General features: G+C 40.5%; 1 protein-coding gene across 3 annotated transcripts; it reads left to right on the top strand.

Annotated features, from left to right (window-relative positions):
• The first annotated feature begins 59 nt into the window (after nt 1–59).
• Nucleotides 60–14,111, top strand: ranbp3b (RAN binding protein 3b). Of its 3 annotated transcripts, none has more exons than XM_062987933.1 (17): nt 60–88; nt 3,897–3,955; nt 4,300–4,336; nt 4,543–4,629; nt 5,505–5,576; nt 6,374–6,439; nt 6,775–6,888; nt 7,051–7,175; nt 7,389–7,508; nt 7,610–7,704; nt 7,791–7,866; nt 8,367–8,460; nt 8,589–8,713; nt 8,878–8,998; nt 10,017–10,159; nt 11,313–11,523; nt 13,285–14,111. In XM_062987933.1, exons 1-17 carry the CDS (start codon nt 67–69, stop codon nt 13,329–13,331), a joined length of 1,614 nt encoding a protein of 537 aa, XP_062844003.1. In that variant the 5' UTR covers nt 60–66; the 3' UTR covers nt 13,332–14,111. The 3 variants fall into 3 exon arrangements, with proteins under 3 accessions (XP_062844003.1, XP_062844006.1, XP_062844005.1); XM_062987936.1 differs by having other exon boundaries at nt 7,075–7,175; XM_062987935.1 differs by having other exon boundaries at nt 6,787–6,888.
• The last annotated feature ends 646 nt before the right edge of the window (nt 14,112–14,757 follow it).

Below are 14,757 nucleotides of genomic sequence, written 5' to 3' on the forward strand. Positions count from 1 at the left end.
TTTGTTTCTCTGGTAGAAATAGGCCGCTGAGGCGCGGGGGATTGTGGGTGTGCGCGGACAAGTAAAATGGCGGACTTGGCAAACGAAGGTAGGTAAATGAAGCGAGGCAATGAAACAACAAAAACACTGAAATAAACGCGTTTAATTGCGTTCTAGAATGAAGAGCTGTTTGTTTATGGCGCACTGCACTGCAGTATTCTGTTCGTGAGTGAAATTGGGGTTGTTTTTAAGACCGCGGTTGTTGTACAGATGATAATGTGTCAATGTTTAGCTAATGTAGCTGCTATTAGCACTTAGCATGATTAGCACTGGCCGCGCTGGTTAAAAGTGCCCGTAGATGTGCTAGCATGTGTTAGCTGTACAGGCTAGCTGTGATTGAATAGCCTCGTCTGCACACCACTGTTCCGGCCTGTCTGTCTGCTCATTTTAGGCGGGTACGCAGCTTTAGCTAATATCTGCTACTTTGCTATAGTCGAGCGCTTTTAATAGCAGAGATAATGCCGTATTTAATGTTACAATAGTGGATTATTAATAAGAGACGTGCATGTGTTATCTATAAGCTAGACAGTCTGTTTACTGTCTATATTAATTCTCAGAAACGGCACGTTAGTTTCAGTTAGCAAGTAACGTAAGGTCACGGTGTTCCGTTTCTTTTTACTGGTTCGCATTTTTCTGCAACTACAAACGAATAAGTGCTTAAAAATGTTTGAAATTCACGGTATTATTCGGTAGCTGAGAGAAAGCAGATTGTGGTAATCATCTGATTAGCGAGTCTTCATGCACTTGAGTAATCTGATCATGGTAAACCTCTGAGTTTACATGAGTATAATCTGATCTTTCATTGTGGAAACATAGTAAAGCTGGTGCAAGCCATGTGAAATATACATTTGTCAGAAATCTATACGTCAATTATAAATATTTATTTATTTATGAAAATATATAGTTTACTTGAGCATGTGTAGAAATACACACAAACATGTATGTGTGAATGTATTAGTATATATATATATATAAATATATATATACATATACACGTGTGTGTGTATATATAAACATACACTATATTGCCAAAAGTATTCCAACTGTTCCAAAATGACTGGGCACCAGTTCACAAAGCAAGATCCATAAAGACGTGGATGAGCGAGTTTGGTGTGGAAGAACCTGACTGGCCTGCACACAACCCGAGTCCTGACCACAACCCGATAGAACACCTTTGGGATGAATTAGAGCGGACACTACGAGCCAGGCCTTCTCGTCCAACGTCAGTGTCTGACCTCACAACTGTGCTTCCGGAAGAATGGTCAAAGATTCCCATAAACACACTCCTAATCCTTGTGGAAAGCCTCCCCAGAAGAGTTGAAGCTGTTATAGCTGCAGAGGGTGGGCCGACATCATATGAAACCCTATGGATTAAGAATGGGACGTCACTCAAGTTCATATGCAGGTGAAGGCAGACGAGCGAATACTTTTGGCAATGTAGTGTCTATTCATACTCACACAGGTTCACTAATTAAAGTGTTAAATGAAAAGTGGCCGGCAAGAAGGTCCTGGGTTCAGTCCCCAGGTGGGGCGGTTTGGGTCCTTTCTGTGTGGAGTTTGCATGTCCTCCCCTCGTCTGCGTGAGTTTCCTCGCACAGTCCGAAGACGTGCAAATGAGGTGAATTGGAGAACCAAAATTGTCCACGACTGTGTGACATTAAAAACTTGAACTGATGAACTTTGTGTAATGAGTGAGTACCGTTTTCTGTCGTGAATGTAACCAAAGTGTTTAAAACATGACGTTAAAATAAAAAGGGCCAAGTAGCTGTGATTTATTTCCCCCCCTTTTATCTCCCATTTTAGTCATTTCCAGTTCTCGATGATTTAGGAGAGCCGAATCGCCACACGCCCCCCTCCAATGCATGTCCAGTTTGCAGCCACTTCTTATCACCTGCCAGTGATGGGTGCCCACAAAGAACTGTATTGCGTACAGAGAGCCATACTAAGGCCATTCACACAGGCTCCTAGACTAGTCTCAGAGATCGCATATCTCAATGGCTGCATGTGAAGACACAGTCCAACCTTACCTATATCAGTTAGTTGTGTGGTGTTTGCCTAGTCGATGGTTCTGCTAAGATTCTAACTTGCAAGGTTCATCACTCCTCAATGGTGTGCTAGCACATAAGACTGCTGTGCCACCCGATCATCCCTACATGTTGCTTTTTAAATGAATTCAATATTACTGTATTTTCCACCTGTAGAAAATAACAGCACTTGCAGGGTCGTAATATGTATGCTGGTTTATTTTTTGTATTTCTGGCTTAAAATACAAGATTTTGGTACTTTGTAAAATGCATACCTAATTTTTGTTTGAGTGGCACTAATATGAACTCAGATGTTATAAACAGTACTTATTCAAATGCAAGCTATATTAATGACTATAACCAAGGTCCCTTTTCATATGCACACAGTCACACATCATTTAGCTTGTTTTTTACAGATCATTAGATTACAATCATCTCTAGTTTATTACTATTTTAGAAGACATGTTTACATGTCTGCTCGACTGACTGATGCTGTGGCCTTAAGCACGTTGTAACACAGTATGTTGAATTCCTGCAGATTAATGACACCAGGGGAAATGCAAAAGACAAAACTGTCTGACAGTAAAACATTCTGGACTTACCAACAGCATTAGCAAAAGAATCAACTATTTCTGGAGCCGACTGATGGCTGTACTGCTTTTTAGGTCATTCATATTGATGTATTATTACAGATTTCATAATTTCTCAACCTCTTATATAACAAATGTCCTTTACGTGGAGTGGGTTAGTTTGCAAACTTTATTTTTCAGTAATGGCTTTTACTGCTGTTTCTTGCTGTGTGCTAGTGTTGTTTCCCCAGGCCTATACTCTATAATAAGGGTCATAATAAGGCTTACCACTACTCGGCTATCAAAGTATTAGTGATGTGTTTTGCTAAATCAGGTCATGAGCTCAGAGTGTAATGGAAGCCCTTCTGCACATTACTTCCCAGAGCTTAGGATTCCCCTAACTCTCCAGTCCAGCCATAGTTTTGATACGTTCAAAACCACACAGGTTTCATTTTCAGATGTGCCTAAATTACAGCAGTTTATAACAATTTATAACTGCAAACACTGAAAATATCAAGGTCAACAGGACTTCATTTTGCAACCTCTTAATGGATATCATTCTATCGGTGTAATCATGAACACTGACTTTATCTGAGGTGAGCGAGGCCCTCACACAGCTCATTAGATTAGAAGAAATGATGGTACGCCAGCCGCTTCTGGAAAGATTCTCCAACTTTGGAGATGATGGCTTTCAGTGTCTTTTGCTGGAATCCCAGAGCCCCAGAAATGGCTTTGTAACCCAGACCCGAGACCCTGCATGAACAGTGTGTTGACAGAAACCATTTTCACATTTCAGCTAGAAACCTACCGCTACATGGTTAGCTTACTTTGTTGATTAAACATTTCAGTATTGATCTGTTTATGCCACATCGACTCATCGCTGTGTTACTGTCCTTTGTTGGTTTCGGGTGTAGAAATGTCAGCTGTAGCTTTGTATGATCATGGGACTAAAATCATGTATCTTGTAGACAATCTGTGCTCCACTTCTCATCATGGTGACATGGAGTTCAGGCTAACATCTTACTAGATACTCTGTCACAGTGAATCCTGCTTTCCATAAATTTTCCATGTACCTTTCTCAAAATCAGCAATGTCCTTTATTTCACTGGTTGATTCTATAATATATTCTATGATATATTTCAGCCAGATATGTATGTTTTAAAAGGACATTGGACTAAATGAGCATTATAAAGTATTAGTGCATGTCATTAATTTCAGCATTTGTTTATGATTTAATTTCTTAGTTTCTGTTTTGTATTTTCAGCAGAGAAGCCTGCCATAGCTCCTCCAGTGTTTGTTTTTCAAAAGGACAAGGCACAGAAGGTAGGATTGACTTAATCCTAGGGATCATATTTTTAAGCACTAACCATGTGTTTGTCTCTTGTGGCTTTAAAATGGTTTTAAAGCCATTGTTATAATAGACTCGTTGCTCTAAATGCTTAATTAGACTATTTAAGTTGAATTAGTATAGCTTTAATTTTATTAAGACAGTAGCCTAGTGGGTAGCTTTGAGCTATAAATCAGAAGAATGTGGGTTTGAATACCAGCTACGTATGTTATGCATCCAATGTTGGGCCCTTGAGCAAGACTCTTAACCCTCTCGGCTCCAAGGGTGCCTTAATTTTGTAATGCTTCTCTCTGTGTAAAACATGTTTATCTTTTTGCAGCGATCTGCTGAAGGATCCAGTGCAGAGGATGGTGAAGGTAAGTGTGTCTGTAGTTGTATTACATACTAAAGTACTTAGATTTTTATAATAAGATGTACAAAAATTGTGCAGTCTGGCAAGATGATCCAGAATCAATCCTGTTTACAGAACCCAGTCGTTATACTTCAAAAGCATAAATGTTAACAAATCTCTGCAGTAAGAAAATGATGCCATGTAGTAAATGTAAATCTGTATTGTTGTTAGATTCAGACAGAGAGGATGGAGAATACTGTCCACCAGTGAAGAGAGAAAGAACTTCATCCCTAACACAGTTCCCACCTGCACATTCAGGTAATATGACAAGTATTAATAGCTGCTGTTAATATGTGACATTCAGTCATATAAATAGGGCTAGTTTGACACCTATTTAAAAGTATATAAAACACCAGTCTTTTTGCCAATATTGGAGAGACAAACGGATTATACGCATTATCTAGCGCATTATACTACTAGAAAAAATAGACCACTAAAAAGTAGGTCATTGGCTTTACATTACAACTGACACAGGAAAAATTCCTGCAACATAAAATCTTGACTGAAGTTCGTTGCCAATCACATGGTCAGAAAAAGCAGGAGCACAGAGGCCTCTGTTTTGCAGGTTGCCTATTAAGCAGGTCTATGGTAATTTAACGCTTGCTTGCCTGCACACATTGTCATTGCCTTATGTAAATAATCATGACTTCTGAATGAATGTAATGCAAAAAAAAAAATTTTTTGTGTCTAATTTAATTACGTTTTAGTTTTGATGTCATAGTCAAGTCATATCCTGGATGTATTTTTTGACATGTAAAGCATTTATTAGTAGTTTGTTGTCATATGGTTGTCTGATCCAGTTTGTGGTTATAGCAGGCTCAGTCACATGACGTTTATAAGTTTCATAACCATGAATAATTATTTTGTTTACCAGTCTCCCAGGCCAAACTATTATGCAAGTAAACTGACTCAACTGCTTCTTTTTAAGGTGGCTTGACTTCAGGCTTTTCTATGTATTCATGTAAACTTCAAGCAAATAATTGTGGTCATGCAAAGCACTGTACTATCATACCACAAACTACTGGTGTTTTTGATGTGATGCCAGTTTGGTGTCAGAAGGACTACAAAAGAAGGAATTTAGTTATTGTCGTGCCCCAGTCTTACTGTCTTTTACTGTGTGTCTCCTGCTGCAGTTTCCAAGAATAATGTGTTCATGCCATCAAGTTTCTGCCAGTCTCCAACAGGCAACTCGGATTCAGAGCCAGGTGAGCGAGCACTCAGCAAAAAGCTGCTATCACAACTGCACTTCTGTCGTCATTATTTTTTAGCGGGACAGTAATCCGAGACACAAAATATAAAGCACAATAAGGGTTCATTTAAGTCTGTTATACAGATGCATTTTATGTATTATGTATTACATCTTGTTGCACATACTGTAATTCAGTACAGGAACCTGGTGCTGCCAGCAGATATGCAGCTAGTTCATTATTTTGACATCCTTTTCGTTCTGTGTTCATGCAGTAATCATTAAAGTTTTCAGGGCCTGAGAGGACAGTGTGCAGGTCACATCAGAATGAAGAAGGAAATAATGAGAGGAAATTGCAAAACATGCATGGTCATTATATTTTATTAATCATTTTTGAGAGCAGCTGCTGGTAACAGCAGTGCCAGAGATCTGATGGATTCGAATCTCGGGCTGGGTTCACAAATGCAGTAAACGTAGCCATTGTGGGAACACACCAGTGCACCCTTTGTGCCGGTCCCAGGTCCAGATAAATGAGGTTTGCATCAGGAATGGCATTCAGTGTAAAAACTGTGTGTAGTGCGCAGCTAGTGTAGTGGGAGAAGCTGAAAGGAATCATTTGTTTTAGAGAGGCTGAAAATCTGCTGAATAGGTCATTGTCATAAAATAAAAATTTTAAGTAAATCGTCTACATTTGTATAGCCCTATTCTCTTAATTATTAATAACACTGCTTATATTAGTTATTATGTGACTAAAGGTTGTTTCCCCCCCCCAATTCCTCTGTCTCTTCTGTTTTATTTGCTGTTGACTGTTCGTAGAAGAGAAGCCAGTTGGTTTTCGGTTGAAACCGCCTACTCTGATCCATGGTCAAGCTCCCAGTGCAGGTAAGACTTACTCTTTCCATGTTGTGTGAGCCAGTTAGAAGTTCTTTTTGTGGACACCAGGGTGGTGTGTTGTTTTAAATTTTGCCATAAACAGCAGCATTCATGTGCATCCAGCTAGTTAAAACCAAATACATCATAACTTAATTACTGTGTGCTTAAAGCAAATGTGCTGCTTTTGATATGGACTGTTTCTAATCTTGCGTCCCTGTAGTTTTAAAGCTTTGTTGTGTGTTTTATTTTTGACTCATAAGAACTGGACTTTACTTTAGTGTAGATTTAAAGTTTTAGGACTGGCTCTTTAAGACCATTCAATTTCAGATCCAATCCATTAGTAGGCTCTTTTTCAGGCGTACCCAGTCAAAAGCCCAAGGAGCAGCAGCGCAGCGTCCTGAGACCTGCAGTTCTGCAAGCTCCAGCCACCAAGACCCTCACCGAACCCAGCAAGAGCAGTAAGTAGTTCTACATTTACACTTACATGTACACAGAAATGGTTTTAAGTAGAAGATAATAAAACTTCACCCACTATTTAGTTTTCACCAGTATAAAGACGTGTGTGTGTGTGTACTTTGTGTGTTAATAATGCATTTCCCTCCTTTTAACTGATGTTACAGTAGTAACTGATGTTGCTGTTATAGACTCAAGTTGTGGAACAAATGGTGTAGGGAAGTTTCCAGAAGCAGCCACAGAAAGTCGGTCAATTTTCCTGAACAACAGTGAGAGTTCAGACAAATCGCCGGTAAGCACAGATATTATTCAGGCATTTGGCAGGTACTTTTACAACCTGACTTTCAACTGTATGGGTTGTATTTAGACACAATAGTGTGTTAAGGGCGGTCATAGAAGTCCTAGTATTGACTTGTAAATAAAGTAGATAGTAACTATATAAGTATTTTTTTATATTTGGCCATAATTGGTCAATTTTATTCTTTTGTTTTGTGGGCTTTTTTAGAAGAAAGACAAAGAGGGAGCAGCGCACGATGGAGATAAGATGGAGGAGAATACACAGAAAAAGGATGCTCTATCTGACTCGGGGTTTGTGTTCGGGCAGAATATCAAAGACAGGGCAAAGGTCAGTAAACACTTAAAAACCCACATACATTTGTCTGTTAAGTGTAATTAGTGCTATTCAGAATTAACGTAATCTTAAACGTTTTAATTCATTGTTTGCAGTTGGATGAAAACTCAGTCAGTGAGTCTAAAGATTCAACACAGGACTCGCAATCTGAAAGTACTAATTACTTCCTGCAGTACATGGGCACGTCAAGGTAATGATGTTCTTCAGTTCTGTGTGTTTTTCTATCTTACACCATTTAAGCGAATATCTGAAACTGAGCATGTTTTCTCTTTTCAGCTCCCTGAATGCCACAAACAACACAGACAAAGGAGCCAAGTTTGTCTTCGGCCAGAATATGTCAGATAGAGTCTTGGTAAGCCGATGTTATAATAAATTCTAAAGATTTTGGCTTTAAGATGTTATGACAATATTTTCTACAGGTCTGAAATTAACCTGGATGTAGGACAGGTGTATTAAGTTTGTGTAGGGGTAGATCCCTACTGTAGGGGTAGAGCCATTCCAAGTGTGCAGTAGCCAAGCTCTTATTTTTATCTGCCACAGGCAGGTTCACACACAGAGCAGTTTTGTGTATGGAGAGTCAAACACTGCATTCAATCATTCACGGTTTTTGTGCAGGCAGGATTTCAGCAGTGTTGGACTATCTCATTAGACCGCTGCACAACCCGAGTGCCTGTATTAAGTGTTAATGCTGGGAGTAGATTTCATGTCACTATTGTGACCAGATGTGCCCATAATAATGCAGTTTACAGTTTTAAACTTGTGGGACATTGCATCACTGTAGATCTCAAGTTCACAGATCAGTTACAATAAGTAATAAAGTTAAAACCAACCTTTTTGTGACCTTTCTTTCAGAGTCCGCCAAAATTCGGTGATTCAACAGCAGAGGCGAGTAAAGAGACAGCTTCAGCGTCAGAGCCCTCATCACAGGAAGCAACTCCAGAAAAAAGTATGATGGCCTCGCAATATGGATAACATGCCATATAAAATACACACTGCCATACATAAATGCACTTACAGAGCATTATCACCTTTGATATCCATTTTAATATGGTTTAATGTTGCGTGTGCATTCAGATCATAACGTGACAGAGTCTTTAGAGGAATCAGCAGCAGCATACACCAAAGCCACGGCCAAGAAGTGCATTTTGGAGAAAGTAGAGGTTCGGACCGGGGAGGAGTCAGAAAGCAATGTGCTGCAGGTAAACCAGCATGCTTACCTTGATATTCACTACACTTGCCCCTTTTAATGACAGTGGGCTTGTGCCTGCCAGCATTTAGATTGAATTCAGCCTGGTTTTGTGTAAAATGTAATAGATATTTAAGACGTGGCTCTTATAGAGTTTCTTCTCTGATTTGTCCACAGATGCAGTGTAAGCTGTTTGTGTTCGATAAGCCAGCTCAGTCGTGGATTGAGCGAGGTCGAGGGCTGCTAAGACTAAATGACATGGCCTCTACTGATGACGGCACGTTACAGTCCAGGCTTGGTAAGAGCAGCTTTTTATACCACCTACATGTTCACTGTTTGATATTACAGTGTCTGTGCATCCTATTTTTAAAATAATGTTGAATTAATAAAATCTGTTTTCAAATAGTTTTTCTATTATCTGTCATCAAATTGTATATTTACAATTATACAACAGTTAGTTCCGACCTTACAATCTGATTGGTTGAGAAGCGTTCTAACCGTGCTGATATTCGTGATAACAGCACGGCCTCTTCACACCACAACTGTATTACTCCGCTGACGCGTTGCCAGTAACGACGAGCTTCATGCACACAAACGCGCACGCAGGCGACACAGACTTTTTTCCAGATCGCGTTTTAAATCCGTTATCTGATATACAGTCTAGCGCACTGTGTAGGGAACATAAATCAATTGTCTAATTCACTATCTAGTGCACTATGTAGGGAACATTTATGTGTTTGTAACGCGAACAGTTAGCTTAATAGCCCAGTTAACAGCTCCTAAAAGTTCTGTTATCACCCATAATCCTTTGGTGTGTGCAAGAGGTTTTTATTTCTTTTTTCCCTTCGGAGGTTCTTGCCTTCTTCTTCTTGTTCTTCTTGTTACCTCCCTGAAATGAGTTTTTGCAACTTGGGATGTCTGCTTTGTAGTGTTACATTTTATATTCGTTGTGGAACTACTTTTTGGCGGAAGGTTTTGTCAATATTAAAGCGTATTTATTATGAAATTCAGGGCTTCTTTGATTTCTTTTCTTTCTTTATTTTGTAAAAACTGTTGTATAAAAAGCAATAGAACACTTGAGGTCGTGTGTTACCTGCGACCGAATCACAGCCGTGATGTTATTCGCGATAACACACTCCCTCTCGTGTTCTGTTGCTTAATTAAAAACCCCCCAACTTGCTCTTTGTCTTCAGTTATAAAATAATTTCAAGTGTTTACATTTTTTGTACATGTAAAATTTGGTTTTGAATGTTGTGATAACATTTGCATACAGTTTCTCTCCATTAATGCATTTTTTATGTCTGTTTGCTTCCTAGTCATGCGCACCCAGGGTAGTCTGCGGTTGATTCTGAACACTAAGCTGTGGCCTCAGATGCAGGTTGACAAAGCCAGTGAGAAGAGCGTTCGCATCACTGCCATGGACACAGAGGACCAGGGAGTGAAGGTCTTCCTCATTTCGGTACGTCTGTGTTTATAAGTGCGTGGGTGTGTGTACATGCGCTACTCAGACACGTACTTGTGTGTTGTGGTCTTTCTTCCCGCACTATTTTGATTAACAGATAAATATACATCGGCATATCAGGGGTTAACTCTGGCCAAAAAAATGGGCTGCAGACAAAAATAATTATAATTAAATAAACAAATTTTAACAGGCACATAAAAAAATGACCGTGTACACGAACGCCCCCTTTAGGAGGCTTTATGTTACACCTTGTAAACCACAGTGGGACCAGATTGCCACTATGTTTATTAATAAATTCGTTTTGTGTTTGGTTTTGATGAATTGATCATGGTCTAAATGTGAAACCCCTGCTCTATATCATTGGTCAGGTGTCCAAATACTTTTAGCCATCATAAAGATCAATATTTATATATGTACACTTTTCAAACAAATGTCCCCTTCTATCTGCCTTAAATATTTTGCTGCCTGGCAGTCGATCTAGACTTGGAACGATTTAAGAGCCGTTCTGCTTTCATACCCATAAATTAAGGCAGTAAATATGTCCTCATGTCTGTGATTCTAGGATTCCTTTGAAGAAACTGGCTGGCTTTTATAAGAAAACACTCAGACGTTACCCAGATGTGACGTCTGATTCCATTATCCTCAGGAATTGACGCTAGTAATGCAATAGCTCCAAATTTGAAGGTCTTGCTGACCCTACATTTCTTGTCTAACGAGATTTAAACGATTTTACAAGAAGCCATGCTAGAGATTCTTTATGGGATGTATGTCGGATATTAAAATTAAAATGTCTATAAGCAAGGTTTTCATGTCAACTACATGCCATTACCTGTACAATAACACAAGCTTTGAGCTTTGATGTTTTATGTATTTATAAAACAGCAAATGTTTGATTAGGGTGTGTGGCTGGGTGGGTAGCACGGTCACCTCACAGCAACAAGGTCCTGGGTACAATTCCCAGGTGGTGGTACAGGTCCTTTGTGTGCAGTTTGCATGTTCTCCCCGTGTCTGTGTGGGAGCTCCGGTTTCCTCCCACAGTCCAAAGCCGTGCAAGTGAGGTGAATTGGAGATACGAAATTGTCCATGGAGCATGTTAATGCAGAAGTGCTGTACAAGAGCAAACACGCTGACGAGTGCCGTTCTCCCGCAGGCGAGTTCGAAGGATGCCGGGCAGCTTGCTGCAGCGCTGCACCACCGTATCCTGGCCCTGCGGAGCCGCGCCGAGCAGGAAGTCGAGAGCACTGCCCCGCCTCACACTGAGGTCACGCAATCCAACGAGGACGACAGCGATGACGACGACGACGACGAGCTTGCTAACAACAGCAGTAACATCTCTGCTGCGGGGAACACCACCACCAGTGGTATGATTCCTATCGATTTCTTTTCTCTGGAACTGAATTAGGGATGCACCATTTTTAAGTCATGACCGACTCCCATTAGCCAATTACCACTTGGGTGGCATTTCAATTGAGATGCATTAAGACAATATAAAAACCTAGCAAAAGAATTATTAATAAATATCACAGTGGCTCGGTGGGTAGCACTGTGGCCTCACAGCAAGAAGGTCCTGGCTTTGATTCCCACGTGGATCGATCTGGGTCCTTTCTGTGTGGAGTTAGCTAACTGAAAGTGGAATCCAACAGTTCAGAGTGATGTGAAGCAGTAAGAATCCGTATCGCTCCTCTATGTCTGTGCTTCGCTTTTGTGTACATCATATAAGCACTTCGTCTCATATAAGGCAAACTGGTCAAAGTTCAAGCAGAATAAAACCCTAAGCACAGCAACAGCCGCCTGTGTGGATAAATGCTGGTAGGTAACGGGTATAAATATAGCAATGCCACCTTGAACAGTTTGTTTCTGGTAGCTGGAACGACTGTTGGAAACTACATTTAATACTTGCAATATAATTATTAAATGCTGTCAAGTGGATTCTGACTCATGGCGACCATATGAATAGTGTTTCTCCAGAGCATCCTGTCTTCCGGCTACTTAATGGCTCGTTCATTGTTCCTCTAATTGTCCACTTCCTCCTTTTCCATCAACTCTTTCAAGCATAATTGTAGCTCATGTCAGATGCCTGGTTCACACGACACGATTTTTGCCCTGATTTTTGCTTGCTGAAAGATGTGGCAGCTTGGAGGCAAATAAGCGTTTGCTTGGGGCTCGAACATCAATGTTCAACAACAAAAGCATGCTAAATATCTGGATCTGTCCTCCACTCAAGATCCTGTAGTGTTAAAAGTGTTGCGATAAGGATGCTGAGTCGAACTACAGCCAATGAGAATGCAGGATACAGAGTGATAGGAAACCCTGGGACGAGTTGTACATTTGTGGTTCAGGGACATAATATAGTTTCTATCAGAATACATTGGCGTAAACACAAGCTTTACAGTATTTGTGACCTTATCGCCCATGCAAATCCATCATACCGACTTTGCATTGCAAAAAATATTTATTTACCTCCAACTCTCTCTGCAGATCAGAACATATCCGCGCGCAAACTCTGATCACTCGCTTGTTGTCGACGGGCTTTTTTGGCCAGGGTATCATTAAACCCGGTGGGTGTGTTTTTATGACAAAACGTAGTTTGAGAGACCAGACAGACTCGTCTCAAGATTCCTCCTGGTAGCACCCAGGTGGTGCGACGGGATATTTTGCTAGCACACCAGCGCAGAGATTCTGAACTTCTCGGCCTGGGCGCCATCTAGCGGGCATAATTGGCAGTGCCTGCAGCAGACACGTTTCTGCTAGGGCGGGATGACCGGACTATGTGGGTGGGGTCTTCGAATGCTGTGTAAGGACCCTGACTGGCAGATAGAGAGGCACCTGTGCAGAGTGCATAAGGGTTCGGCTAAGGGCTGCATGCAGGGCAATATACCCAGCTCGAATGCAATCGGGGATCCCCCAGCAGCGGAAGACAAATTGACTATGCTAAATTGGGAGACAATGCATAAATAAAGTAGGATTTCTCCTGGTTAGGATCGTATAGTGTGTCCACCCTCATCACCGTTGTGTAGTGTGAACTAAGCATAAATGTCATTTGTTCATTCAAGTGTACTTACCTTGCATTAGATACAAATCTAATCTAATCACATCAATGCTATGTTTTTCTTTCCCATCAGGCACTTCTGAAACGTCTGCCGAGGCCCCGGCAGCCGAGAGCACATAACACCCTGGTCAGCTCCCTGACTAAAAAAACTGCTCAACAGGGTTGGTTTTGTGCGGGTGTCCAGGTGAGACGGCCTTAACCACCACGACCCTTTTTCGGCACAGTGCTGCGAGCCCTTCAGCTCCGACCCTGTAGCAGAACTCCAGCGTCTCTCACCTAAAACTCGTAGTTCATTCAGTTTTCCCCTTCTACGTTTATTGTAAATTTTGAATTCAGTAAAAAGAAATTTGTGTTTGTTTTTATCATTTTGTTTGTTTCGAGGGGTTTGGTTTTTTTTCCTGGACTGCAAACAAACAAACCCAGAAAAAGAATAACAGAGACTTTTCCATTTATGGGTTTGGACTTGGCTGCTCATCATATTGATGAGCGTGAGGGTATATTCCTCTCTCTGTTTTAGGATACGGCACACGTCACTGCTGCAATTTCTACCACAGAACGTTTTTTTCTTTTTTTTTTCTTCTTTTTTTTTACTTTTACCTTTTTGCTCTCGCTCTCTTCCCGCCCCACTCAATGTAACTCTCGCCGTCTCTCGTGCTCGGATTCAGTCAGACCACCGTTCAAAACTCAGACCATTCAATAGCTTCATGTACTCGATTAAACCTTCATGGACGTTCATCCTGTTCTGTTTTTTGATATCTGTAACCTTTTTACTCTAACTTATTTCCTATAGTTTTACCAAGCATCTCCGGTCACCCTTAAGCCAATATTCTTCCTAGTCTGCAATGATGGTAGATAGATCTCTTAATGGTGTATAAATAAAGGACTAAACCAACATTCGAACTCTTGCTATTGTGGATCTGTCCTGCCCCATAATTCCACCGCTTGGCTCAAAGGAAAGCAAAAAGGGAATCGACTTTGCCCGATCTGGTCATTTCTGTTTGATTGAACAAAAATGCTGAAATTTGAAAGTTTTGAATCGAATTTTTATTTTTATTTTCCATTTTCTGAATGTTTATAGTTTATATGTTACCTCTTTTTTATTGTTTAAGTAACTTTTATCCGTTTCTAAGTCATGGCGACAGTCTACTGGAGGATTTTTCTGTGTGTTAGATTCGAGTGCATTTAAGAACGGACGTTAAAACTTCTCGTGTACATTTCTATGAATATAATATCATTTACTAGAAAACCATGTCTCAGATTTCCTTTACAAAACAACTAGAAAAAAATACAAGTTAAAAAAGGACGACCTTTGAAATAAATTTTTGTGTAACGTCAAGCGTCACTTGTTTTCTCCTTCTTTTGGTTTTGATGTCTTGGGTATGTTCTCCTAATTGTGTACTTCGGGTTCATCCCACCTGTCGAACACGCAGTAGGTGGACTTGCTCTATATCACTTCTAGGTGTAAGTGACTCCTGTGGACTCCTTGTTCAGGTGGTTCCAGACCCAGTGTGACCCTGACCAGAATGAAGCACTTGTAGTGTAGTGT

This window comes from Trichomycterus rosablanca, chromosome 25 (genome assembly GCF_030014385.1).
Source record: "Trichomycterus rosablanca isolate fTriRos1 chromosome 25, fTriRos1.hap1, whole genome shotgun sequence".
Taxonomy (NCBI): Eukaryota; Metazoa; Chordata; class Actinopteri; order Siluriformes; family Trichomycteridae; genus Trichomycterus; species Trichomycterus rosablanca.

Excerpts from the sequence above, each read along its gene's own strand:
- ranbp3b (XM_062987933.1), top strand. The coding sequence starts at position 67 with ATGGCGGACTTGGCAAACGAAG. Across the intron at positions 6,889-7,050 it reads CACCGAACCCAGCAAGAGCA|TAGTAACTGATGTTGCTGTT; the intron begins GTAAGTAGTTCT and ends CTGATGTTACAG. Across the intron at positions 7,705-7,790 it reads CAGTACATGGGCACGTCAAG|CTCCCTGAATGCCACAAACA; the intron begins GTAATGATGTTC and ends TTCTCTTTTCAG.